Below are 25,673 nucleotides of genomic sequence, written 5' to 3' on the forward strand. Positions count from 1 at the left end.
ATGAGATCAACAAGGAGGAAAACCTAGAATCTTGGAGAACTTATGAACTTGTTTAAGGTGACACAGGGTCACAGAAGGTGGTGGGACCAGCCCTATACCCTGCTTTTCTGAAGCCTAACCTAAAGGATGTGTAAGAGTCCCAAGTTTCAGTTTTCCCCTCTATTTTCCTTTGACTTTTATGGTCTCTCTGGCAGAGATCCTGACCAGAAAATTGTCCCAGCAGTCACAAGTTATACAGAAAGACCAATAGAGTTCAAACTATAACACCTGCCCTCCAACAGCACCCACTTGGTTACTGATGGTGAGAATATTCTCTGTGACTCTTCTGGTCACAACCAGAAAATCCTAGCCTAAGCAATTGGGGTTTTCACCTAAGGACCAAAGGATCAGAGTAGCAGGATGAAATCCCAAATCTGTTCATCTTTGATGTTCCCACAGGGTTAAGTTTGCTAAGAGAATAAAGCTTTATTATTTTTCTTCTTTGATAAACACGGTTGTTTTTGTCTCTTAGCATAATTATCACAGATTCATCAGTGGGTTCATGATGGTTTCATCTCATAGGGTATAATCATGAGTCAGATAATAGTCTGGTTTTAATTGTGCTATTGTCATTCTGACATATCTAAAGGGCACGATATTCACATTTGGTATTGAGACCATAGTTTGTAACAAGGACACAGCAAAAAAAAAGTGGGCATTAGGAGCCTGGTTGCTAATCTAGTGAAGCCTCAATGTACACGTAAGGCTTACTTTCTCTGGTTCACTTTCACTGGCTCTGTTTGACTTGGAACAGTAGCTTGGATGTAGCATGCAAGGGATTCCCAGATGGCACTAATGGTAAAGAATCTCCCTGCCAATGTAGGAGATGTAAGAGATGTGGGTTTGATCCCTGGGTTGGGAAGAACCCCTGGAGGAGGGCATGGCAACCCACTCCAGTATTCTTGCCAAGAGAATCCCATGGACAGAGGAGCCTGGCAGGCTCCATAGGGTCACAAAGGGTCAGACACGACTGAAGCGACTTAGCACGCAGCACACACCCATGCTGCGGAAAAGCATGAATGTTGGAATCAGCCAGCCTTGGATTTGCTGCCTTCTCTGCTCTGCACTGTTTGTGTGTGTTTAGGCAAGTGGCTTCTTCTTGATGAGTCTTAGTTTCTTTATCTGTAATATGGGACAAGAAAATCTACCTTACTGGGTTGTTTTAAGAATCCCAATTTTAAGGAAATCCTCATTTAAATTAAAGTAGATTAAGTAATACATTTGTATCTAGTAAATAGCAAGAATCTAATGAAATTTCATTTTCTCCCTAAACTCACCTTTACAAGATGGTATAGATGTGTGCGCAAACTATAGCTGCTCTAAAAACAGAGAAACCTATGGATGGGCAGCCCTTTGGGGTGCATTTCAGTAAGAATGTACAAAGGACTCATCCAGTAGAGTTTAGGGGTAAATATTACAGATAGATGATGCCCAATCTTGAATTTAGTGTTAGCCAAATATTCTTTTTTTTTTTTTTTAATACTGAGAAGATGGATATTACCCAGAACCAACAGAGTTGTGCCCAGAAAAAAAAAAAAAAAACATTGCACTGGAATCTGGAAAACAGGCATTTCCTTCAGAGTGCCTTGAAGAATTATGGATGGACGTTCGTAACATTGTATAGGAGGTGGTGATCAAGACTATCCCCAAGATAAGGAAATGCAAAAAGACAAAATGGTTATCTGAGGAGACCTTACAAATAGCTGAGAAAAGAAGAGAAGTGAAAAGCAAAGGAGAAAAAGAAAGATATAAGCATCTGAATGCAGAGTTCCAAAGAATAGTAAGGAGAGATAAGAAAGTCTTCCTCAGTGATCAATGCAAAGAAATAGAGGAAAACAATAGTTTGGGAAAGACTAGAGATCTCTTCAAGAAAATTAGAGATACCAAGGGACTATTTCATGTAAAGATGGGCAAAATAAAGGACAGAAATGGTATGGACCTAACAGAAGCAGAAGAGATTAAGTAGAGATGGCAAGAATACACAGAAGAGCTATACAAAAAAGAGCTTCATGACCAAGATAACCACGATGGTGTGATTACTCACCAAGAGTCAGACATACTAGAATTTGAAGTCAAGTGGGTCTTAGGAATCATCACTACGAACAAAGCTAGTGGAGGTGATGAAATTCTAGTTGAGCTATTTCAAATCATAAAAGATGATGCTGTGAAAGTGCTGTGCTCAATATGGCAGCAAATTTGGAAAACTCAGTGGCAACCGGGCTGGAAAAGGTCAGTTTTCATTCCAATACCAAAGAAAGGCAATGCCAAAGAATGTTCAAACTATCACATAATGGCACTCATCTCACACGCTAGCAAAGTAATGCTCAAAATTCTCCAAGCCAGGCTACAACAGTATGTGGACCGTGAACTTCCAGATGGTCAAGCTGGATTTAGAAAAGGTAGAGAAACCAGACATCAAATTGCCAACATCTGTTGGATCATTGGAAAAGCAAGAGAGTTCCAGAAAAACATCTATTTCTGCTTTGTTGACTATGCCAAAGCCTTTGACGGTGTGGATCACAACAAATTGTGGGAAATTCTTCAAGAAATGGGAATACCAGACCACCTGACCTGCCTCCTGAGAAATCTGTATGCAGGTCAAGAAGCAACAGTTAGAACCAGATATGGAACAATGGACTGGTTCCAAATTGGGAAAGGAGTACGTCAAGGCTGTGTGTTGTCACCCTGCTTACTTAACTTAACGTGCAGAGTACATCATGTGAAATGCTGGACTGGAAGAAGCACAAGCTGGAATCAAGATTGCAAGAAGTATCAATAACCTCGGATATGCAGATGACACCACCCTTATGGCAAAAGCGAAGAAGAACTAAAGAGCCTCTTGATGAAAGTGAAAGAGGAGAGTGAAAAGCTGGCTTAAAACTCAACATTCAAAAATCTAAAAGCATGGCATCTGGTCCCATCACTTCATGGCAAACAGATGGGGAAACAATGGAAACAGTGAGAAACTATTTTTGGAGGCTCCAAAATCACTGCAGATGGTGACTGCAGCCATGAAATTAAAAAACACTTGTTCCTTGGAAGTTATGACCAACCTAGATAGCATATTAAAAAGCAGAGACATTACTTTGCCAACAAAGGTTCATCTAGTCAAAGCTATGGTTTTTCCAGTGGTCATGTATGGATGTGAGAGTTGGACTATAAAGAAGCCTGAGCGCTGAAGAATTGATGCTTTTGAACTATGATGCTGGAGAAGACTCTTGAGGGTCTCTTGGACTGCAAGGAGATCCAGCCAGTCCATCCTAAAGGAGATCAGTCCTAAATATTCATTGGAAGGACTGATGCCGAAGCTAAAATTCCAATACTTTGGCCACCTGATGCAAACAGCTGACTCATTTGAAAAGACCCTGATGCTGGGAAAGATTGAAGGTGGGAGGAGAAGGGGACGACAGAGGATGAGATGGTTGGATGGCATCACCAACTCAATTGACATGAGTTTGAATGAGCTCCGGGAGTTGGTGATGTACAGGGAAGCCTGGCGTGCTGCAGTCCATGCGGTTGCAAAGAGTCAAACACGACTGAGCAACAGAACAGAACAGAACAGAGCAATAACCATCAGCTAAACAAACCTGGACAGAGGACTTGAGCTTGTGGGCTTTAGTTTCCCATCTGTAAAATAAAAGTTAAACTGGTTAATCTGTAGTGCTATAGTCCATGATTATACTAGAGAACCATAGGGAGGAATGAGAATTATGGCATCACAGTTTGGGGTTTGGGGGGATTTGTATAGTGTTTTCTAAAACCAAACTGAAATATAAGTTCTTTTATTTATAAACTGTAAAATAAACTTACAAGAGTTATTCCATGCTGGGATGAATGACTGTGGCATCTTCTGAACCCACTTCATTCATTAAGAATAAATGTATCTTTTATTACTAAGAGCTATAAAGGCCCCAGAAACTCTGTCCTGGAAACAATACATCTCATTAATTTAGAACACCTCCTCCCAAATTGAAATTTGTGATGATTTCAATGGGTTACTTCTGCTTTACAAAAAAGGGCTTGTTAATGGAGAAGTAAACATTGCTTTCAGGAGATTTATTTGGCATACAGCAGTCACTCCAATATTTATTGAATAAATGGTTTCCTTTGAGCAACTGCTTGCTGGCATTGTTCTAGTTATTCAAATTAATGCAGAGCAATCAATAAAGATTTATTGTGCAGTTCTCTAATGAATAGTCTTTCTGAACTCTCACAGCTCCCTCACATAGTCTGAATTAGGAAGGTTTTGTTGTACCTAAAACCTACTGTAAGGCGATGTTATTAAGAGTATGCAGCTGTTCTTCACATTTTCTTATTGCAACAGCTTGGGCTGTTGTCAGTTACTTGAACATGTGCCTCTAAGTTCAGAATATACTTATGAATATAGTTTGCCACTTATTATAGACTGGAAAAAACCCACTCATAATTTCCATAGTTTTTTTTGAGGGGGATGTTTTCAACTTCGGTTGATTTAGAGGCAGCAATTTCAGCCTCTGATGTATGAAAGCTTTTCTGTCCTAGGCCAATCCCAGTCAATGCCTTGATAGCTAGTTGCTTTGGTGTGGTGTATGCCAATTGCTTTTTTAATGATGCTATTATTTGTATATATATAAATACTATAAAACTAATACTAGGTGAGAATAATATTCTTAGATTCTCAAGTAACTTCCCCACTTCTTTCCTTTCTTCTTTTCTTTTTCCCTTACCTTATTATGTAAAGAATTTGAAGCATTCATCATATTTTTCATCTGTATCAAAGAAAAGTCAATAAAATTGCCTACAGCAGGCAAAGAAGCAAGGTAAAAATTCTTTAAATCACAACTATTGGTTTGCATTCACCAGCCTTCCTTCTCCACAGATAAAGTACACATATTCATAGTTAACTTTGGTTTAATACTAGTATGTTTATAGTGAAGTTGTTTTTAACCCAATGCCTAAGAGAAATTTCTTTTAAACATATTTGAATTTATTTCTTTTGCTGTTGTTTGTAATAATAAAGTGACCTCCTTGCTTACTGTCTTGCAAAGACTTTTTCGATTCCTGATAAAGAAGAACAAAGATCACAGATCCATGGTGTGTGCCTGCTCTTTGTAGCAATAGGCTGTCTCTCTCTTTGCACTCAGTTTTTGCAGGTAAGGAATTTTGTTTTTCAGTAAGCAATTTAGCTATTTTCTGCCATTTCAAGTTAAAATATCACTAAACATTCCTTTATGTTTTAGGGATACGCTTTTGCCAAATCCGGGGAACTTCTGACAAAAAGGCTACGTAAATTGGGTTTCAGAGCAATGTTAGGGCAAGACATCGGCTGGTTCGATGACCTCAGAAATAGCCCCGGAGCCCTGACAACAAGGCTTGCTACAGATGCTTCCCAAGTTCAAGGGGTAAGCCATGGGGGAAACCAGGGATGTAGCAACTGGAGTAGACTTTCTTTCCTTTGCGTATTCTGATAATTACATACGTTGTTGTTGCTGTTCAGTCACTCAGTCATGTCTGAACTCTGTGACCCCATGGACAGCAGCACACCAGGCTTCCCTTTCCTTCACCATCTCCCAGAGCTTGCTCAAACTCATGTCTATTGAGTTGGTAATGCCATTCAACCAACTCGTCCTCTGTGGTCCCCTTCTCCTCCCACCTTCAATCTTTCCCAGCATCAGGGTCTTTTCAAATGAGTCAGCTGTTTGCATCAGATGGCCGAAGCACTGGAGTTTCAGCTTTAGCATCAGTCCTTCCAGTGAATATTCAGGACTGATTCCCCTTAGGATTGACTGGTTTGATCTCCTTGCAGTCCAAGGGACTCTGAAGAGTCTTCTCCAACACCACAGCTCAAAAGCATCAATTCTTCAGTGCTCAGCCTTCTATATAGTCCAACTCTCACATCCATATATGACTACTGGAAAAACCATAGCTTTGACTATACGAACCTTTGCTGGCAAAGTAATGTCTCTGTTTTTTTAATACACTGTCAAGATTTGTCATAGCTTTTCTTCCAAGGAGCAAGCATCTTTTAATTTCATGGCTGTAGTCACCATCTACAGTGATTTTGGAGCCCAAGAAAATAAAGTCTGTCACTGTTTCCAACATTTCCCTATCTATTTGCCAAGAAGTGATGGGACTGGATGCCATGATTTTAGTTTTTTGAATGTTGAGTTTTAAGCCAGCTTTTTCCCTCCTCTTTCACTTTCATCAAGAGGTTCTTTTAGAATTACGTAGGTATTTCCTATGAAATGGGAACTCGTGGGACTAGGGTACCCCAGAGCCACATTTTCTCTAGTTTCCAAAGCTGACAAACAGCAGTGAGAACAAACCATCTCCTCGGCAGTGCCGAGAATCAGTGTTACAGCATGAATCAAAATCTGTCAGGGTTTCGGATTTCCTGCAAGTTTAGTAATTGAGAACTTTTCCAGGTCTCCTTTCTCAGATTATTTTTAGGCCCAGAGGCTCCGATTCCATGGGACTTAATAGCGCCCCCAAGAGGGCGTATGGATAAAAGCCTCTTCCACACGTGCTCAGGGTTATAAATTAGTTTTAGGAAAAGAGAAGTTGTTCTGAGCAGCCCAGGAAATCAAGGGAAAGATGGAAATGATCGCTATCTATAATCTTGACACATTCCAAAGCCTGTGTATCTGAATAATGGAGACTAAGCTGTGGTTTCTTAACCCCAGAACCTGTTGCCTTGTTCAGGAGACTTACCCACATGTAAAGGTGAGTCTACACCTTTATAAAATCAAGCATTTGGATTAAAGTGATGAGAGCTTGCCTCCCAACACCTCTACTCGCTTTCCATTATAAAAAGGCAAAGAGGGAAAAAGTCATGGATTGTCTGTGAGGCTCTTCCTGGAAGAAAAAACTTGCTGGATTGCCGATGCCTTACTGTATGTATATCTCAACTCCTACCAGTTCAACCAACAATATGGACAATGACATGGAGATTTTCAAAGGAGCATAGAATCCTTTTACTGAGAGGAAAGTCCCTGTAAATTTTTTCATGTTGATCATTCTAGGCTTTTTCTCTGGGGCTTCCCTAGTGGCTCAGACGATAAAGAATCTGCCTGGAATGCAGGAGACCCAGGTTTGATTCCTGGGTCAGAAAGATTCCCTGGAGAAGGGAATGGCTACCCACTGCAGTATCCTTGCTTGGAAAATTCCACGGACAGAGGAGACTGACAGGCTACAGGCCATGGGATTGCAAACAGTTGGACATGACTGAGTGACTAACACGTGTTTACACAGGTTTTTTCTGTGGAAATGTGTTTCTCACAGTCTTTGGGTTACACTCTGCATATTATTTTGTAATCTTTCTTTTTTTCTGTCAAGCAACCTGATGTGAGCATATTTTTGCCCTTATATATTCTTCTATGATAAATTTTTAATAACTACATAATTCATTATTTTTATATACCACAATTTCTTAAAGAATTTCCCATTTAGGTCTCCTCCTTGTAAGTAATGTATATCATTTTACATCAGGCTTGGCATATTCTTGATTATTTTTTTAGTTCTTAAAATATAATCATTGGATCAAAATGTATAATCATTTTGAAAGGTTTTAATATGCATTATCTTGCTGCTTAAAGAGTTTATACCAATTTTACTCTTATCATCTGACTTTTCTAGTATCTAGTTCACCTTATTCTTGACCTTAGACTAAATAAATAAGCCATAAGCTCATTTCTACTATTTTTACAACCTTCCATCTTCAAGGAGTTTTATAGGTTATTCATTATCACTAGAATTAATCTCTCACAGACTGCTCTAGCTCTGATACCCATGAAATGAGATTAGTCAATAGATGAGCTCCCAAGAAGCTGTGAATAAGATGTAATACTTTTATTAATCCAGTGTTCAAATGCTCTACGGGGGTCTCATTATGTAGAAGATTCTCCCTTTTTTAAACATAGAACTACTACTCTATGATCAGTGATTTCATTCCTAAGTATATATACCCGAAAGAATTGAAAGCAGGGACACAAACAAATCCTTGTACACCCATGCTCATGTCACCATTATTCATTATGGTCAAAGCTGAAAGCTACTCAAGTGTTTATCAACAGCAATGAATAAACAAAATATGGTATATACTCACTAAGGAATATTGTTCAGCTTTAAAATAAATAAAGTTCTGATACCTGCTCTAACATGGATGAACCTTGAAAATATTATGCTTTGTAAAATCAGCTAGACATAGAGGGATAAATGTATGGTTTCACTTGTATGTGGTGCCTAGAACTGACAAAGTCACAGAGACAGAAAATAGAATAGAGATTAACAGGAGCTGGAGAGAGGGAGGAAGGGGTGTTAATATTGATTGGGTATAGAGTTTTTGTTAGGGATGATGAAAAAACTTTGGGAATAGATATGGTGATGGTTACATGACATTGTGAAGGTATTTAATACCACTGGTTTATACTTTTAGGAATGGCTAAAATGATAAACATTATGTTTTATATATATTATATATTACAATTTTATCATAATAATTTAAACAATCTATCTTTTTGTTAGAAAACAACCTTCTCATAATGTTTAATCAGACACTGCATATCTGAGATTGTTTGATTGCTTTTGGTTTGCAGGCTACTGGCTCTCAGATCGGGATGATGGTCAATGCCTTCACTAACATCGCTGTGGCTATGATCATTGCCTTCTTGTTTAGCTGGAAGCTAAGCCTGGTTATAGTGTGCTTCTTCCCTTTCTTGGCTTTATCGGGAGCCATACAGACCAGAATGTTGATGGGATTTGCCACTCATGACAAGGAGTCTCTGGAAGTAGCGGGACAGGTAATCTCCCACATTCACTGTTCAGGCTGCTTATGGCTGAGTGGCTATCAAACTGTTAAGAAGGAGTAGCGCAAATAGGCCTAAGGAAGCTGTTAGCCTGCAATCACTCATGATTAGAAACTTCCCATTAGCCTTTTTCATATATGCCTCTGATGCTATGAGATTGAGCAGATGTGGAGAAATAGTGGGGCAAACACAGAGGTTACATGTTCAGTTTACTCCCAGACAGTTAGCTTTTCCCACATCCCAATTTGGCATAGTATCCTCCTTTGCAGGAGTGGATAGTTACCTTTATTGTCTGTTCTTCTTCTTTTTTTTTTTTTTTTTTTTTTAAGCTTAATGGTTTCTCCTGGTCATACTACCAGCATAGAAAGGAATTACCATCTTTTTGGCACACACTTTTAACTTTCACACTTCAGTGTCTGCTAGACTTGTGGCAAGTATCTTTCCCAAGAGAGCCATGAAATACATACAGCTTAGATCCTGAATACACTTAGGCTGCAGCTATGCACTTTTAAGACTGTTCTAATTAAATCTGGTTATCAGAGATAAGTGAAGAGATGATGGCATAGACATTTATCAGGGACAAGAAATCATCCACACACACATATATACACCCTCCCCTTTTAATAAATTTACTATCAACTAAGGTTTGTCTCTTTGAAGAGGAAAAGTTAACATAGCCCAAGTAGGCAGAAGCCAGAAGAATTTTGTATGCCAATGGTAGAAAATAACCCACTTGCCTACCTTTTTTAGGATAGGACCCTAATTCAGAAATAGTAATTATTTACCCTAGAGTAGGGATTGAAACAAATACAAATTCATAGTATAGACTAAAAACTAAGCTTTATACTTAATTTTTCTTACGTAATATGTTGTCAGAATAATTTTTAAGAAATAGAATCTAATATTTTAAATTTATATTATGGAAACAATCTTCTGTTTCAGACACATCTAAAGAAACCATTTTGGACATTTCAAATGAATTCATAAAGAGAGCCTTCTGTACCATTTTTCTCCCTCTCCTCTCTTCCTCAACAATTAGAGGCAATGAAGCCATGTTCAGTTCAGTTCAGTTCAGTCACTCTGTCGTGTCCGACTCTTTGCGACCCCATGAACCATAGGACGCCAAGCCTCCCTGTCCATCACCAACTCCCGGAGTCCACCCAAACCCATGTCCATTGAGTCGGTGATGCCATCCAACTATCTCATCGTCTGTCGTCCCCTTCTTCTCCTGCCCTCAATCTTTCCCAGCATCAGGGTCTTTTCAGATGAGTCAGCACTTCGCATCAGGTGGCCAAAGTATTGGAGTTTCAGCTTCAACATCAGTCCTTCCAATGAACACCCAAGACTGATCTGCTTTAGGATGGACTGGTTGGATCTCCTTGCAGTCCAAGGGACTCTCAAGAGTCTTCTCCAAAAGCACAGTTCAAAAGCATCAATTCTTCGACGCTCAGCTTTCTTTATAATCCAACTCTCACATCCATACATGACTACTGGAAAAGCCATAGCCTTAACTAGACAGACCCTTGTTAATAGTGAGTAGAACTTGAACTGATAGGATGTCTCAGGGTCTAGTCAAGTTGATTTCCAGCAACTTCTTTTTGTTCCCAGAAGATGTGATGTATATCGCCTTCTGCCATTTGCACTGGATCTAATCCATGTAACCAGTGAAGATGTCATGAAAGTAGTTACCTCTGCTCTTTTATTTCTAAAGCTCTTTTTCCTTCTTCAGATTACAAATGAAGCCCTCAGTAATATCCGTACTGTGGCTGGGATTGGAAAGGAGAGGCAGTTTATAGAAGCATTTGAGGCAGAACTGGAGAAGCCATACAAGACAGCCCTCCGAAAAGCGAATATTTACGGACTCTGCTTTGGTTTTTCCCAGTGCATCGTGTTTGTTGCTAATTCTGCTTCCTACAGATATGGAGGTTACTTAATTCCCAATGAAGGGCTCCATTTCAGCTATGTGTTCAGGTGAGGAATATCTGGCTAAAATCATAAAAGATCAACATTCGAGGGAGGAATAGTCTGGTCTGATTTGTTAGTGGCTGCCATTTAAACCATCCCAAACTTGGTGTCTTAAACAGCTGAGATTTATTATTTCTTAAAGATTCTGTGGGTTTTCAGGGTGGTAGATAGTTCTGGACTGATTCAGTTAGGCTTCTGAGTGGCCTTGTGTCCATGTGGGCTGTTAGCAGCCTATTTTCTTCGCTTTGTGCTCTTGGAAGACAGAGGATTGCCAGCCCCAATGTGCACGTGCTTGCCACGTCTCTGCCTGCATCACATTTTCTAATATCTCTTTAGCCAAAGAGCGTTCTATATGACAAAGCCCAGATTCAAAGGAAAGAGGAATGTAACCCATCTTTTGATGAGAGGGTCTGATAAATGTTTCTCCTTCCTGCCCACACTGCTGTCACACAGCACTGACACTGGGTGGATGTCCCACAGTTCAGTTCATACTGACACTGTTTACCTGGAGGTAGCACTGGATCCTCTCACAGGTTAAGGACTCGGTCCTACAGGACCGCCTCTCCCTCAATCCTCCCTACGAAGGCGAGTCTAGGTCATCACCTGTGCTTCTCACCAACCAGCTAGAGACCCAAGGTTCCCATGACATCCTCTTCAGCTTTGATTTATATGCTAGAGTGTTTCATAGAACTCAGAGGAACATTTTACTTCCTAGATTACCAGTTCACTGGGCCTCCCAGGCGGCGTAGTTATAAGGAATCTGCCTGCCAATGCAGGAAGATGCAAGAGATGTGGGTTCAATACCCAGGTGGGAAGATCCCCTGGAGTAGGAATTGGCACACAACTCCAGTACTTTTGCCTGGAAAATTCCATGGACAGAGGAGCCTGGCAGGCTACAGTTCACAGGGCCACAAAGAGTCCGACATGACTGAGCACACACAGCAGAGCTCAGAAACAGCCAGCTGGAAGAGACCCAGTGGGTGTGCTGTGTGGGAAGGGCTTGGCGCTTTCATACCTCTCCAGGAATGCCACTCTCCCCAAATCTCCACGTCTTCTCCAAACCAGAGGCTCTATGAACTCTGTCTTTGGGGTTTTTATGGAGGCTTCATCTTGTTAGACCTGATTAATTAAATCATTGACCATCAATCAAAGTCAATATCCAGCCTCTTCCCTTCCCTGAGGTCTGAGAAGGGACTGAAGTTCCATCTTAATCACACGGTTGACTCTCCTGGCAACCGGGCCCCATCCTTAAGTTGAGTGTGTGTGCTGTGCAACACGTGTGTGTGACGTGCCCCCATCCTTAGGTCGCTCAGTCGTGTCTGACTCTTTGGGACCCCATGGGCTGTATCCTGTCACATGCCTCTGTCCATGGAATTTTCCTGGAAGAATACTGGAATGTATTGCCATTTCCTACTCCAGGGGATTTTCCCGACCCTGGGATCAAACCTGAATCTCTTGCCCACATCTTTTTCATCTCCTGCATTGGCAGGTGGATTCTTTTCCCCTGTGCCACCTGGGAAGCCCATCCTTAGGTTATCCAGAGTTTTTAGAAAAGCCGGTTTCTTAACATAACAAAAGACACATTGATCCTCTCAAAATTTGGAGAATTCCACAGGTTCAGGAGCTCCAAGCCAGAAAATGACAGAAAACCAAATATATATTTCTTACTAGAAGTCCCAATATCAGAGGAGTAAAAAGTCGTATTGCAAAGGGATGTGTATAGAGTAATAAGATTAATTAAGCCTTTTCACAGTCTACCATACTGGTTAATGCTGAGAAAACCTAGAAGCCTAAAATAAGATGGTTCATAGATCTACTTTATTTGAACTCTACTTCTCGCTAAGAAGGGAAGTCTCCAGCTGACTCTTCCTAGGTGGAGATAGCAAAGACCCAGTCAGGGGAATCATGTTCCTTTCTTATAGCTGGAGTCTGCTCTTCTAAGATTAGCTTTGAGTCCAGTTTCTCACATTTCCAGAGCCTGAGGGTGTCAGGGTACAAAGGAACTGGGTGTACATGTATATGAGTGTGGTGTGATGGGGTGGGGGACCTTGGAAGGATGAGGGGGGAGATGGTCTGAGAAAACCCTGGAGGACATTAGGAAAATCAGCCCTATTAACAGTCTGTTCTCAAGTCATGAACCAGTTCTGTCTTCCTGCCTTCTATCTTCTCCTAGAAATAAAAGAAAATTTTTCTCCTGCCCCACTACACCCTCCACCCACCAGAAAGTTCTCTTTTCTAAATTTTTGCATATTTAGAGCTGCTGCTAAGTCGCTTCAGTCGTGTCCGACTCTGTGCGACCCCATAGACGGCAGCCTACCAGGCTCCCCCATCCCTGGGATTCTCCAGGCAAGAACACTGGAGTGGGTTGCCATTTCCTTCTCCAATGCATGAAAGTGAAAAGTGAAAGTGAAGTCGCTCAGTCGTGTCCAACCCTCAGCGACCCCATAGACTGCAGCCTTCCAGGCTCCTCCGTCCATGGGATTTTCCAGGCACGAGTACTGGAGTGGGGTGCCATTGCCTTTTCCGACATTTAGAGCTACTAACCCTAAATTGGAAATCACAAACTGTTGACTTATTTAGTTTAGATAAGATTTTTGAAGAATTATTTGCCAACATGTAAAAATCAGAGACTATAGAAAACTCCCAATTTCTGGCTTCTCTTTAAAAACTGAAAGATGACCTCCTATCACTTCCTGTTTTATTCCAGGTGCTTGTCATTGCTTTAAGCTTTGGACTGGGATCCTGGAGATGTTTGGGTTTGCAGGTCTGCCCTAAAACTGTTTCTGCTTATAAACTGAGCAGTAAAACATACAAAGAGTCGGACACAACTGAGCGACTAAGCAGCTGAGCACAAGCACACACAATGTGCATAAGCTGGGACGAGTAGAAGGATTCAGGCAATCACGTCTTCCTCATGCTTCTCTGAAGCATGAATTACATGCCTGCTTGGTACAGAATTGATGCTTATATCACCAATCATTGTCTTTCACACACTGATGTATAGATTCATAGAATGTTAACATTGGATTGGACTGACCAAAAGGTTCATTTGAGTTTTTCCATAACAACTTTGAAAATGTTCCAATGAACTTTTTCACCACCCCCAATAAAAAAGTCCAAGGCAATCTGGTGATCTTTCAACTACTCTCTTTTTTCCCCCAAGAAGTCTTTTTCTCAAACAACTTTTTTTAAAGGCCGCTCTACTTGAAGCTGGGTTTGGAGATTTGAAGCCCCTTGTGCAATCCTCCCCTCACGCTTTCTTGTTAGAACACAACTTAAACACCATTCATCTCCCCATCTTCCCATTCCCAGATAAGTCTAAAGAGACCTGTTCAAGGCTGTTCGGTCCTTTCCAAGGCTGAGGCTGCTGCTGCTAAGTCGCTTCAGTCATGTCTGACTCCGTGCAACCCCATAGACGGCAGCCCATAAGGCTCCCCTGTCCTTGGGATTCTCCAGGCAAGAACACTGGAGTGGGTTGTCATTTCCCTCTCCAATGCATGAAAGTGAAAAGTCAAAGTGAAGTCGCTCAGTCCTGTCCGACTCTTAGCAACCCCATGGACTACAGCCCACCAGGCCCTCCGTCCATGGGATTTTCCAGGCAGGAGTACTGGAGTGGGGTGCCATTGCCAAGGCTAGACCCCCCAAACTCTGGCCTCTTAGGCCACCACACCAACCACACTGCCCCCTTTCTAGCTGGGTGTCTGTCTGATTGCAGGGTGATCTCTTCAGTTGTACTGAGTGCGACAGCTCTTGGGAGAGCCTCCTCTTACACACCAAGTTATGCCAAAGCCAAAATCTCAGCTGCACGCTTTTTCCAACTGCTGGACCGACGACCCGCAATCAATGTGTACAGCAGTGCAGGTGAAAGATGGGTAGGTATTGGAGGTGGGGGTAAGAAGTGCAGGGTGTGTCTGCTGGACAGCCATTGGGGCTGGTTATTTAAGACCACTTAGTTTTGAAATTCTGCAGTATATGGGTGCATTCATAGGCACTCAGAATGAGCAGATAGTAGATTTATCAATGTAAAAGAATGATGTACATTAGCATTAAAATTATTCATGGAGCTGGCATTTGAATAAGGCAATTCTATTCAGTGAATACTTGTTTTATAATACACAGTTACTATAAAACACACTTAGTTCCAGAATGAATGAAGCTATAAGTCTTTGAGACTTGCTCAATCACCGTGATTTTACTGATGTTCTGCTATGGAATGTAGAAAAACCAGTTTCTCCTGTCCAGTAATACTGACTTATTTCATGTTTATCTTAGTTCCACATGCCTTCATGTGGACTCTCAGAAAATCAATTTGATCTCAATGAAATATCACTTTTTCTAATTGATAGTCCCTACAGGTGTCTTTTTAAATCTTCCTTGCTTGATTTTTAATATCCCAGTATGTTCAAGAGAGGAAAACAACCTAAACTCCAGTAAAGTTAACTAAATTCAGAAATCTTGAAATTGGTCAAATGCCCCATTTCTCCTCCAGCTCAGTAAAAGGCAAGTCTCTGTGTGGTTTATTAAATGTCTATCCATTTCTAGAGTTCACATGTCAGATAGTACAACTGAAGGTTTTCACCTTTGCAATTCAGGGTTCAAGTAACTTTCTGTGGAGGTCATTTCAAGTGTAAAGTTATTATTTTAAATCTTTGGGGGAACAGAACTGTAGGAGTTTGCATAGTTACTGGCTTCTGTGATATAATCATTTCTTCTCTTCCATGCAGAATGACTGAAAAGAAGTCCCCTTAGGTTATAACAGGAATCAAATATCTTTAAACTCAATGCCCCACCCTCCGTTTATTCTACATCTGTTAAAATAGGGAATAGAATGCTGTTTCATTAAGTTGCTGTCTTTATACTTTACATTTTGGCAGCTTGGTGTTGAAGGTATCTTAAGCAAGGATTTAAAACTCAGGTGCATTCTCAACAGTCTAGATTCTAGTAGGAGAATATATAATTCTAATCTCTCCATCCACAGGACAACTTCCGGGGACAGATTGACTTTGTTGACTGTAAATTTACATATCCTTCCCGCCCTGATGTACAAGTTCTGAATGGTCTTTCAGTGTCTGTTGGTCCAGGGAAAACCCTGGCATTTGTTGGGAGCAGTGGATGTGGTAAAAGCACCAGCATTCAGCTGTTGGAACGTTTCTATGATCCTGACCAAGGGAAGGTGGTAAGCAATGCAAATGCCTTTGAGAATTCAGCTTTCTGCAGAGGATCTCCAACTTCTTAAAGGGGGTCTTCAAGGTTGTGCCTTACCATTCTCATTCTGCAGCGCTTGCCTTGAGCTCTATTCTCTAGGTCCAGTCATTTGCTGCTTGACCGGATTCTACCTCACAATTTCTAATGTTAGATTCATTCTTCCCAGTTCCAGATGGTCTCCTGATCAGATAGGCAAAGAAAACTGCAAAGCTGGAGATGAGTGTACTTAATAGAAGCATTCACTTACCTGTAAATGGGGCAGAAAGTGCAGACTAATCAGGAGACTAATGAGTGGGAACAGAAAAAGTGGGGGCGATGAGAAACACAATGATAAATGAGTAAGAAAGGGAATTTTTCTTTTTTTTCTTTTTCTTTTTTTTATTTATTTATTTTTTTGCATTGATTGATTTTATTTTTAAACTTTACATAATTGTATTAGTTTTGCCAAATATTAAAATGAATCCGCCACAGGTATACATGTGTTCCCCATCCTGAACCCTCCTCCCTCCTCCCTCCCCAGAAAGGGAATTTAATATGAAAAATCGGAGACAATCCTGGTTCAAGAAGCTAAAGTCTAAATAATAATGTAAGTCATGTGCCTTACATCTTTGGTAAAGATATTTGAAAAATTGGTGGCTTGCTTTGTTGCTTATTTTCCACAGAATTTATTTCTCTTTTCTTTTTCCTTTCTATCTTTCCAAATAATATATGCAGAGGAGTACAAAGTAAAATAAGAAATATTTGTTAAAGCAAAACAAAACAAAATCAACCTTTTATTCCACCATTTCTACCCCACCCCCCTTTTTCTGTTCAAAGGCAACTATTTTTAATCACTTGATGTTTTTAGATCTCCCAACAATTACCTCAGTGTCCCTAAGTAATATGCTCATGTTACTATTTCATTACTTAACAAATTTAGACCCTCTGTTGATTTATTCGCAAGAGATGGAAATTTAGATTCCCCTCCTCCTCTCCCCTCCTTTGACCCACCTCCTCCCAATATGGTTATATTACTTTTAAAAGCTTCTCTTTTTGGAAATTTAATCAATACAGCTCTGTTTCTTTTCCATCACCTGCAGATAACATCTCTTGAATCCTCATTTTCTAAGATGAGATTAGCAATTCTACCTCTATTTTCACTTTTTCCTCCCCCTCCCTTTTTTTTTTTTTTTTTGCCTCTCAATCCCTAATAGCTACACTTTTACTTTATCAAGAATATAAAATGCTTGCATTTTGTTTATATTATTTACTGTCTTCCATGCTTTTTCTCTAGGCTGATTCTAAAAGTTGAAAATCTATTAACTTTTATTATGGCTATGGAAATATTGTTCATCTCATAGTTAAGGAGTGAGGTACATTAGCATCACAGTTTCCTTTCTTGCTTTTCTGAAAGACTTTCTTTTTTTCTTGTATTCTCTGCCTTTATAAAATCTTTAGGTTCTTCCCATGTTCTATATCGATACTTATTCTGAGGAGCCTGCTTCTTTCTTTTATTTCTGCCACAGCCTAGACTAATTGCATCCTATATCTGTTAAGCAATTGTCAGTCTATGAGTTTCCTGCAGTAGCTTTTGGATTCGGTCCATTATTTCCCAATTCATGTATTTTCCTCTTTCTTTAGTTTCCCCTCTTATTTTGTTGGAGTGCATCTGTAAGCATTTTTCTAAGAAATGATTCAGAGGTGTGGGTCTGATTGAATCCACATATTTTGAAAAAGGACTTTCTGATATCCCTGAATAACGTAATTGTCATTGCAATTGAGGATAGATAACATGATGAGGAGAAATGCTGAGGGAAATTTGAAAGAGGTAACTAAAGTCTCCTTTGCATAAAGCAAAACAGGGAAACAAGCAAACCGATAGTGGTAAAATCCAGGAAATTATGAAAATAAGGAGTAAGAGTTGATTATCTGAAGATTATAATCACTTATTAATTTTAGGTATAGGGATTTTATTTGTTTGAAATTATTTGGTGATTGATGGCTCTAGAAGTACATGGCACTGGGGGGTCTGATCTCTGCAAAGGAGAGGATCCAGTTTAACCAAACGTCAGATCTTTCATGACTATCACCTGTGTAGACTGTGAACTAACTACATGACATACAGGAATTCGAATTCTTCATGTTCAACTTCTTTAACATTAACATGCATATTAAGCATATTTCTCTGAATGTACTCAGTGAATGTTCTGGTCACAGGCAAAAAGCAATGCCTATGGAAAAAATCAATATGTTTCCTTGCATTTCATAAACACAATGTATTTTATTATATCATTGTAAAATGTTATTACAGACATTTTTCATTTAGAAAAATACCACCTTTAATGAATTTTTAAAAATCCTCTTTGCTCTTAAGGAAGCTAACAAATGCAGGCATTCAATGTTTTTAGTGTTTAATTGGGTGCCTGTGATGTGCCCAGATTAGTTCCTGTGGGAAATTCTAAGGAGCATGAAGCATGTCTTCTGTCTTCTGGGAGCTTACAATACTTGCACATAGACAACAATTAGCAAACAGTTCCAGTACTTAATTAAGTATTAGTGCTTTGCAGTGTATAAGTCAGAGAAGGCAATGGCAACCCACTCCAGTACTCTTGCCTGGAAAATCCCATGGACGGAGGAGCCTGGTGGGCTGCAGTCTGTGGGGTCGAGAAGAGTCGGACACGACTGAACAACTTCACTTTCACTTTTCACTTTCATGCATTGGAGGAGGAAATGGCAACCCACTCCAGTGTTCTTGCCTGGAGAATCCCAGGGACGGGGAGCCTGGTGGGCTGCTGTCTATGGGGTCGCACAGAGTCGGACACGACTGAAGCGACTTAGCAGCAGCAGCAGCAGTGTATAAGTACTATGGAAAATGCATGAAGGAAGAGGAGCAAGGGCTAATTGTTGAGGAATGCCATATAGTTTTTCTAGTAGTGTTTGTGTTTTATGCTGTCAAAAAATTATCTAAAATGTAGTCTATCCATACCACTTAACATAGTCTTTTTCTGAAATCATGGGGCCAAATACTTTATAGTAGTATGTTAGACATACTGTCCTTTTACTGTTCTAGGTCTTTTGAGTGAAAGAGCTCAAATGGTAGATATTTGAATTCCTGTACTCAACTGCCTAAATAAATCGTGTTGTTGTTGTTGTTGTTCAGTCACTAAGTTGTGTCCTACTCTTTGCAACCACATGAACTGCAGCTCACCAGGCCCCCCTGCCCCTCATTATCTCCTGGAGTTTGCCCAAGTTCATGTCCATTGAGTCCATGATGCTATGCAATCAGAAAAATAGATCATGAGTTCCTAGAAAATAGAATTTTTTTTTTCTATAGCATACCAAAGACTGCCTAGCATGGTGCCTTTGTGGCAGGTTATTCTGTATATGTCTGTTGGTTGACCAAGTGAATAAATATACACCTTTCTTATTGGGATTCATTATCTTCAATCATTCAGAGGTTAGTATCATTGAAATCAATGGGTTTGATTCTTATATTGTCCAGTAGCTTTACATAGGAAACCCCATTTCATAACACATGGAGTCTCAAAGTTGAGCAATTATGTGTACTTGGAGAGGATGATAAGGGAAGTTTTTGTTTTTTAAACTAGATAATGTCTTGAGTGCCTTTCTTGTTTGATACCACCTGTAGAGCTAGAGTTTGGGAAACAAACAAACAAAACCATGTCTGATCACAGCTTTGACACCGCTTCTGGCAGACACCATCTCCAGAGGTCAAAGGCAGCATAATTTATTTCCAAGAATCCTGAGCTTGTTGTCTCTTAAGCAAAGCACGCATCTTGCATAACACTAACTCTAGGATATGAACTTTCCTCACTGCTGAAATTCTAAAATTCAGTGCCCTGGTTGTCACCTCTGTTGGCAGATGATAGATGGGCATGACAGCAAAAATGTAAACATCCAGTTCCTCCGCTCAAACATTGGAATCGTTTCCCAGGAACCAGTGTTGTTTGCCTGTAGCATAATGGACAACATCAAGTATGGAGACAACACCAAAGAAATCCCTATGGAAAAGGTTATAGAAGCTGCGAAGCAGGCTCAGCTGCATGACTTTGTCATGTCCCTCCCAGAGGTAGGTACACAGTCAGAGTCATTCCTGATGGGAGACAGGGAGGGAGACAGGTAGAACAACCAGAAAGTCATTATGACTGTGGCTCAAGGAGAAAGTCAAAGGCAATGCAACTTATTCCCCAGTGCCCTGGGATTGTCTCAGCCTTTTAAGCAAAATAAATGTCCTCCATCAACATAATCTTTAGGGCTTTATGCAATTTTTTTTGATGTGGACCATTTTTAAAGTCTTTATTGAATTTGTTACAATATTGCTTCTGTTGTTTGTGTTCTGGTTTTTTGACCTTGACCGAACCCACAATCCCTTTATTGGAAAGTGAAGTCTTAACCACTGAATTGCCAGGAAAGTCCCTGATCATTAGTTTTGAACAGTATTATATTATCCAACGCAAGGTATGTTATAGAACTCGTTGTACAAAAAGTAATACCACATTGAGCATCAGCTTGCATGTGTGTGCTTAGTCACTTGTTTGTGTCCAGCTCTTTGCGACTCCATGGACTGTAGACTTCCAGGCTCTGTTCATGGAATTCTTCGGGCAAGAATACTGGAGTGGGTGGCTGTTCCCTTCTCCAAGGGATCTTTCTGACCCAGGGATTGAACCCAGATCTCCTGCATTGCAGGCAGATTCTTTATAGTCTGAACCACTAGGAAAGCCCTGTGTATCAGCTTAGCATAATTGAAAAAAAAAAAAAAAAATCCTGAGATTTGGAGCAGACGTTGATTTGAATCCAAGTGAGGTCACTTTCTAGTGTAAAGTTACTTCTGTAACTGTGGGATAACTACTTTTCTTTTCTGAGACTCAGTCATCTACAAAAAGGTAAAAGGTAACTTAGAATGAAAGAGTATACAAAATAGCCACACAAAGAAAGTTGCTTCTGTTGTTACTGTCATTGTCATTCCATTTCTTGGCAGCAACTATTATACATGTAGAGTAAGTTGCACTTGGTTTGGAGTAAGTCTTACTTTCCAGAGCCAAGTCTGAATGCAGTGTAACATTGACCCTAAATTTTTCCATCCACCAATGGTCTTTCTTGGTGTTTGATCACAAAAAAAAAATGAAAACATGGAAACTGAAAAATTTTCAAAAAAGAAACTGAAAAATAGGTAATAGGGAGAAAATGATTTCTGTGAACATTAAATAATAATCTGGCTAGAGTAGTTAGCACCATACCTGATACACAGGAAATATTCTGTGAATGTAACTTTTTTTACACAAGCATTCAGCGAGGGATGCTGTTCCATAATTTCATAAAAGTGACAAATATGTGAATAGGTTATTAATATCTGCATTTTCAGGTGAGTTTGCAGCTCACAGAAATTTAAATAATTTGTTTATGATCACAGAGCTAGTATACAGCAAGAGTAAAATTCAAAGCAAGGCTTGCATTCCAGAACAATGCCAGCTCAACAAGGGAATGGACGAGAAGATCTCCCAAAGGTCCTGACATTCTAGGACGATTCTGTCTTGGAAAGATCTTCCAGACAGGAGATTGGAAATCAGGGAGTCTTACATCAGGGAGGATCTCATACTAAGGAGAAAGAGATTAAAAAATAAATACAGAGAAAAGCATACAAAGTCCCCTTGTTTTCCAGCATAAAAGGTCACAAATGCCATATTTTTTTTTTAGATCCTAGATGGATTTGAAGTCCTTTATAGAAATGATTCACAATTTCATAAAACAACAAATTGTTTCAATCCTGAGGAGTCATTGATGGGGGCTCCGTAAAGCACAGGAGCATGCTTCTAGTTCTCAAATTTACCATATGTTTTCCAGAAATATGAAACTAATGTTGGGTCCCAGGGGTCTCAACTCTCTCGAGGAGAGAAACAACGCATTGCTATTGCTCGGGCCATCGTACGGGATCCGAAAATCTTGCTACTAGATGAAGCCACTTCTGCCTTAGACACAGAAAGTGAAAAGGTAGGTATTGATTTTCTAAGCCTTAGACCATTGTGAATGAGTCTCTTGCTGTAATATTTGTCCTTATAAAATGGTAGTATTGTTAATTTTCTGATTCATTAACCGTAGAAATGGCTACTCCTTTGCGGAACCAAAAGACAATAGTTTAGAGAAAGGATTTAAAATAGGATTGCTTCGAATAAAAAAAAAATTAACTTTAAAATAAGAATTGTTTTTAAATTGTTTAGGTTAGGTGACTTTTTTTTCAAGGGCAAATGATTAGCTATCTTAAGTAAAATAAAATAATCCTGGCCATCTGTTAGGCATTTCATATTTTACAGTTCTAAAGTTCTGTGGCAGAGCAGATGGGAAGCATACAAAACAAAGTAAGAGGTGGTTTCTGACATGCATTTTGCATAAAAGTAGATGCAATTGGGCAAAACACAATTATGAAATTTACCATTTATAATTAACTCCTTAAAAATTAGGATTCCGTTTTGGAGACAGCTAAATTGTCCTCAATGAAGAATGGTAGGGAATGACCACCTAACTGCTATCTTACATTGTTTCCCTGGTTTTATTTTATTAATAGTAAACTAGACCATTGAGTAATGTAAAACTACTTCATGGTCTCGTAGTTTGGTTCATTACAGGTTCAGTGAAATTTTTCAGCCTGTGGACTGCAATTTAAGTCATTGATGCGTTGCATTCAGCAAGTATTTCTTTAAACCTCTCTCTCATATCAAGCCCTGAATATAGTGATTTACTCAGGTGGTATGAAGCAGAACTCAGACAGTAGTGGACTACAGAACAAACATATGTCTTTGCACCAACTTTCCATCTTCTCTTTGTAGACAGTGCAAGTCGCCCTGGACAAAGCCAGAGAAGGTCGAACCTGCATTGTCATTGCCCATCGTTTGTCCACCATCCGGAACTCAGATATCATTGCTGTCATGTCACAGGGGATAGTGATTGAAAAGGGGACCCATGAAGAACTGATGGCTCAGAAAGGGGCCTATTACAAACTTGTTACCACAGGAGCGCCCATCAGCTGACCTGACTTGTGAGATTCATGCACAGATGGTACACCAATTACAGGGAGTGCCACGGACTGTTTTTTTTTTTTTCTTTAAGCAGAAATAATGATATTTTACTTTTACAGACATACATTGGACCTGAGCTAGTTTACCTTCAACAATAATTTAGCTTTAAATGTCTGTATATAGAAAATGAAAGAAACCAGGCTCATTGGCGGTAAGAATTCAATGTCAAGCAGCCATCATCCGGTGCTTTCACCAGTCCCAGTTACTCCATGGGAATTAGCGAGACGTCGTGATGTGGAGAAAATAAGACTTGGAGTTCCCCAGGGGCAGAGAACCATCCCTTGCATTTTGAACGCTTGAGGTACACAGAGCCTGGTCTAGACTAGACACTTGACAAATATCTACTGAGCTGGACCAAGGTCATATGGAGAAGAACAGAAGGACTGAAGACCGGCTGTTTTTTGATTAAAGTTTTCTTGCATGTGAAAGCAGATTCATCCATCTCTAAGGATGAGGAGAGAAAGGAGGACACTCTCAGACTGAAAGGGGCAGAAAAAGACAGGTATTAAAAAGGGTTTACCAGTCAGGAATGTTGATTTATAGATTCAAGGTGTAGAATGTGGGTGGTGAAGTCCTCATTTTCTGGACTAGGTTCTGCCGTGTGGCTGGAGCAGGGCGCTCTATCCTGGGCCTTGTACTCCTCTTCACCCCTGTCCACATTGGTTGCTGTCCTTTGTTTCCCCAAGTCCCAGCATGAAGTGAAAATAGTGGATTTTACCTTGTGTAAGTCTTTTCTTCCCATGGACAACAAATGAAATTCTGCCTACAAAGTAAGCCTGAGCTATTATATCAAGGTATATTATGTCTGTCTCTGGTCTAGTGTTTCCTGGTGAATAACCACGCAGGTGGTTTAGCAGGTTAACTAGTTACAACAGAAGAACTGATGGTTGTGAAGTCAGAAAGGGAGAGGGTAGAGGGCAGCATTCTACTTATGACAAATGGCAGTGATAAGTTGCAGAATAAAGATGCCTTTGAGAAGGAATTAAGCTTTGTAGGAAGCACGTGCTTATCTTGTAATACTAAAGAAAAAAGACCAACATCCATTTGTTTTAAGTTTTTGTTTCAGAGGAAGAACATAAGCTATGTGCTGGGAGGATGCCAGTTTCCTGGAATAGAATGGATGATTAAATTATTTTTTAAATAAGATACTTGGAAGTTTTTGATGAGAGGGAAGAGCTTGACTGGAGAGGGTTTGAAATGATTTGGGAAAACACTTGAATTAAAACTTCAAAAATACAGAAGTAAATAAAGTTGCAAGTTTATTTTACAATGTCAGGGACTGCCAATGTCTTCATTTTTGTCATGTATCCTGTACCACTCATGAAGATTTGGTTTCTAAAATTTTATATTATTGTTTCTCAGATGATGGAAAGACTTGCTTAATCTGTTGTGACTGACACTATCTCAAGTCTTTCTATAATTTCTAATGTTTTCAGGATGGGTTCTGCTGTGTTCAAACTTTTTCCATAACCCCAGTTAATAAAACTTTATGGAAGAAAAAAATACAAGGATTGGAAGATAAAGTTGGGAAAATTTTTCTGAGGGTAGGACAAAAAGACCTAAAAAGTATAAAAAGACTTAGAGGAACAATTCAGGAGATGCAATAATTAGCTAACAGCAGTTCCGGAAAGAAAATTCAGAGAAAACTGATGGGAAACATGATTAAATAGTCCAAGAATATGTCCTATAGTTGAAGGATATGAATTTCCAACTTGAAAGCGTTCACCAAGTGTCAAATATAATAAATAAAGATCTTACCTGGGCACACCATTATGCAATTTTGGAAAACTGAGGCAAAGGAGAAGATACTAAAAGCTTGCGAGAGAAGGGGAACATGTAATAAAGAAGCATAATGACATAGGACCTCTTGACTGTGACACTGAAAGTCAGAAGACATAAAAATTTGCCTTCAGAATTCTGAGGGGAAAATTATTTCTGTTCTGGAATTTTATTCCCAGCAAGCTATTCTCAAGAATGAGAGATGCCTAAAGAAATTCTGCCGTGTAAGATTTTCAAAATTGTATGGAAGCAGGTGCCTATAAACCAGAAATGTTACTATTTGAGAAAAAAAATAGAAGAGTTGACCTCCAACTTTTTGTCTAGAAACACTTTTTCATGTAGTTACTCTCGGTCTATTCTACCTGTGCTCTTGGGAAATTATTTCAATAAAAAGACACTTTGAATTTAATAATACAGTCATGCATACAATTTTTGGCAATCGTACACTCATTTAAAAATGTAAATCCAGTAATATTTTGATGTTATGTTCTTAAAGAGGAAAATACATAGGATCATAATTAGATATAGTTCACCACATATTTTTTAATGCATTAAAGGTAAGTTTCCTATCCTAAGAAAATATCAGAATATTCTCATCAGTCTGTTTCAGGATCACACATTATATTTCCAGCTAATGAGTTGGATTGATTAATATGTCTTATGCATGTAGAATCTCTCTGCAATCAGATCAATAAGGATATTAGTGGAGATAAAAAATTGCAAATTTGGCTGCTCTTTCCAAACATGTTTTGAGATATATTTACATATGCGTGTGTACCATTATAAAATAAGCATTATGTCCATTTGTATTGCTGTAACTTTCCAAGTCAAA

General features: G+C 39.6%; 1 protein-coding gene across 1 annotated transcript in view; it reads left to right on the top strand.

Moving 5' to 3' along the window:
- ABCB11 (ATP binding cassette subfamily B member 11) overlaps nucleotides 1-25,266 on the top strand; it is a 101,017-nt gene extending 75,751 nt beyond the window's left edge. Inside the window, exons 20-28 of the mRNA XM_061436027.1 lie at nucleotides 5,067-5,171; nucleotides 5,259-5,420; nucleotides 8,613-8,816; nucleotides 10,552-10,793; nucleotides 14,503-14,659; nucleotides 15,766-15,963; nucleotides 19,855-20,061; nucleotides 21,834-21,980; nucleotides 22,814-25,266. Of these exons, the coding sequence (XP_061292011.1) occupies nucleotides 5,067-5,171; nucleotides 5,259-5,420; nucleotides 8,613-8,816; nucleotides 10,552-10,793; nucleotides 14,503-14,659; nucleotides 15,766-15,963; nucleotides 19,855-20,061; nucleotides 21,834-21,980; nucleotides 22,814-23,014 (1,623 nt within the window). The 3' untranslated portion in view covers nucleotides 23,015-25,266. The remainder of the gene's footprint in view (nucleotides 1-5,066; nucleotides 5,172-5,258; nucleotides 5,421-8,612; nucleotides 8,817-10,551; nucleotides 10,794-14,502; nucleotides 14,660-15,765; nucleotides 15,964-19,854; nucleotides 20,062-21,833; nucleotides 21,981-22,813) is intronic.
- The last annotated feature ends 407 nt before the right edge of the window (nucleotides 25,267-25,673 follow it).

This window comes from Bos javanicus, chromosome 2 (assembly GCF_032452875.1).
Source record: "Bos javanicus breed banteng chromosome 2, ARS-OSU_banteng_1.0, whole genome shotgun sequence".
NCBI lineage: Eukaryota > Metazoa > Chordata > Mammalia > Artiodactyla > Bovidae > Bos > Bos javanicus.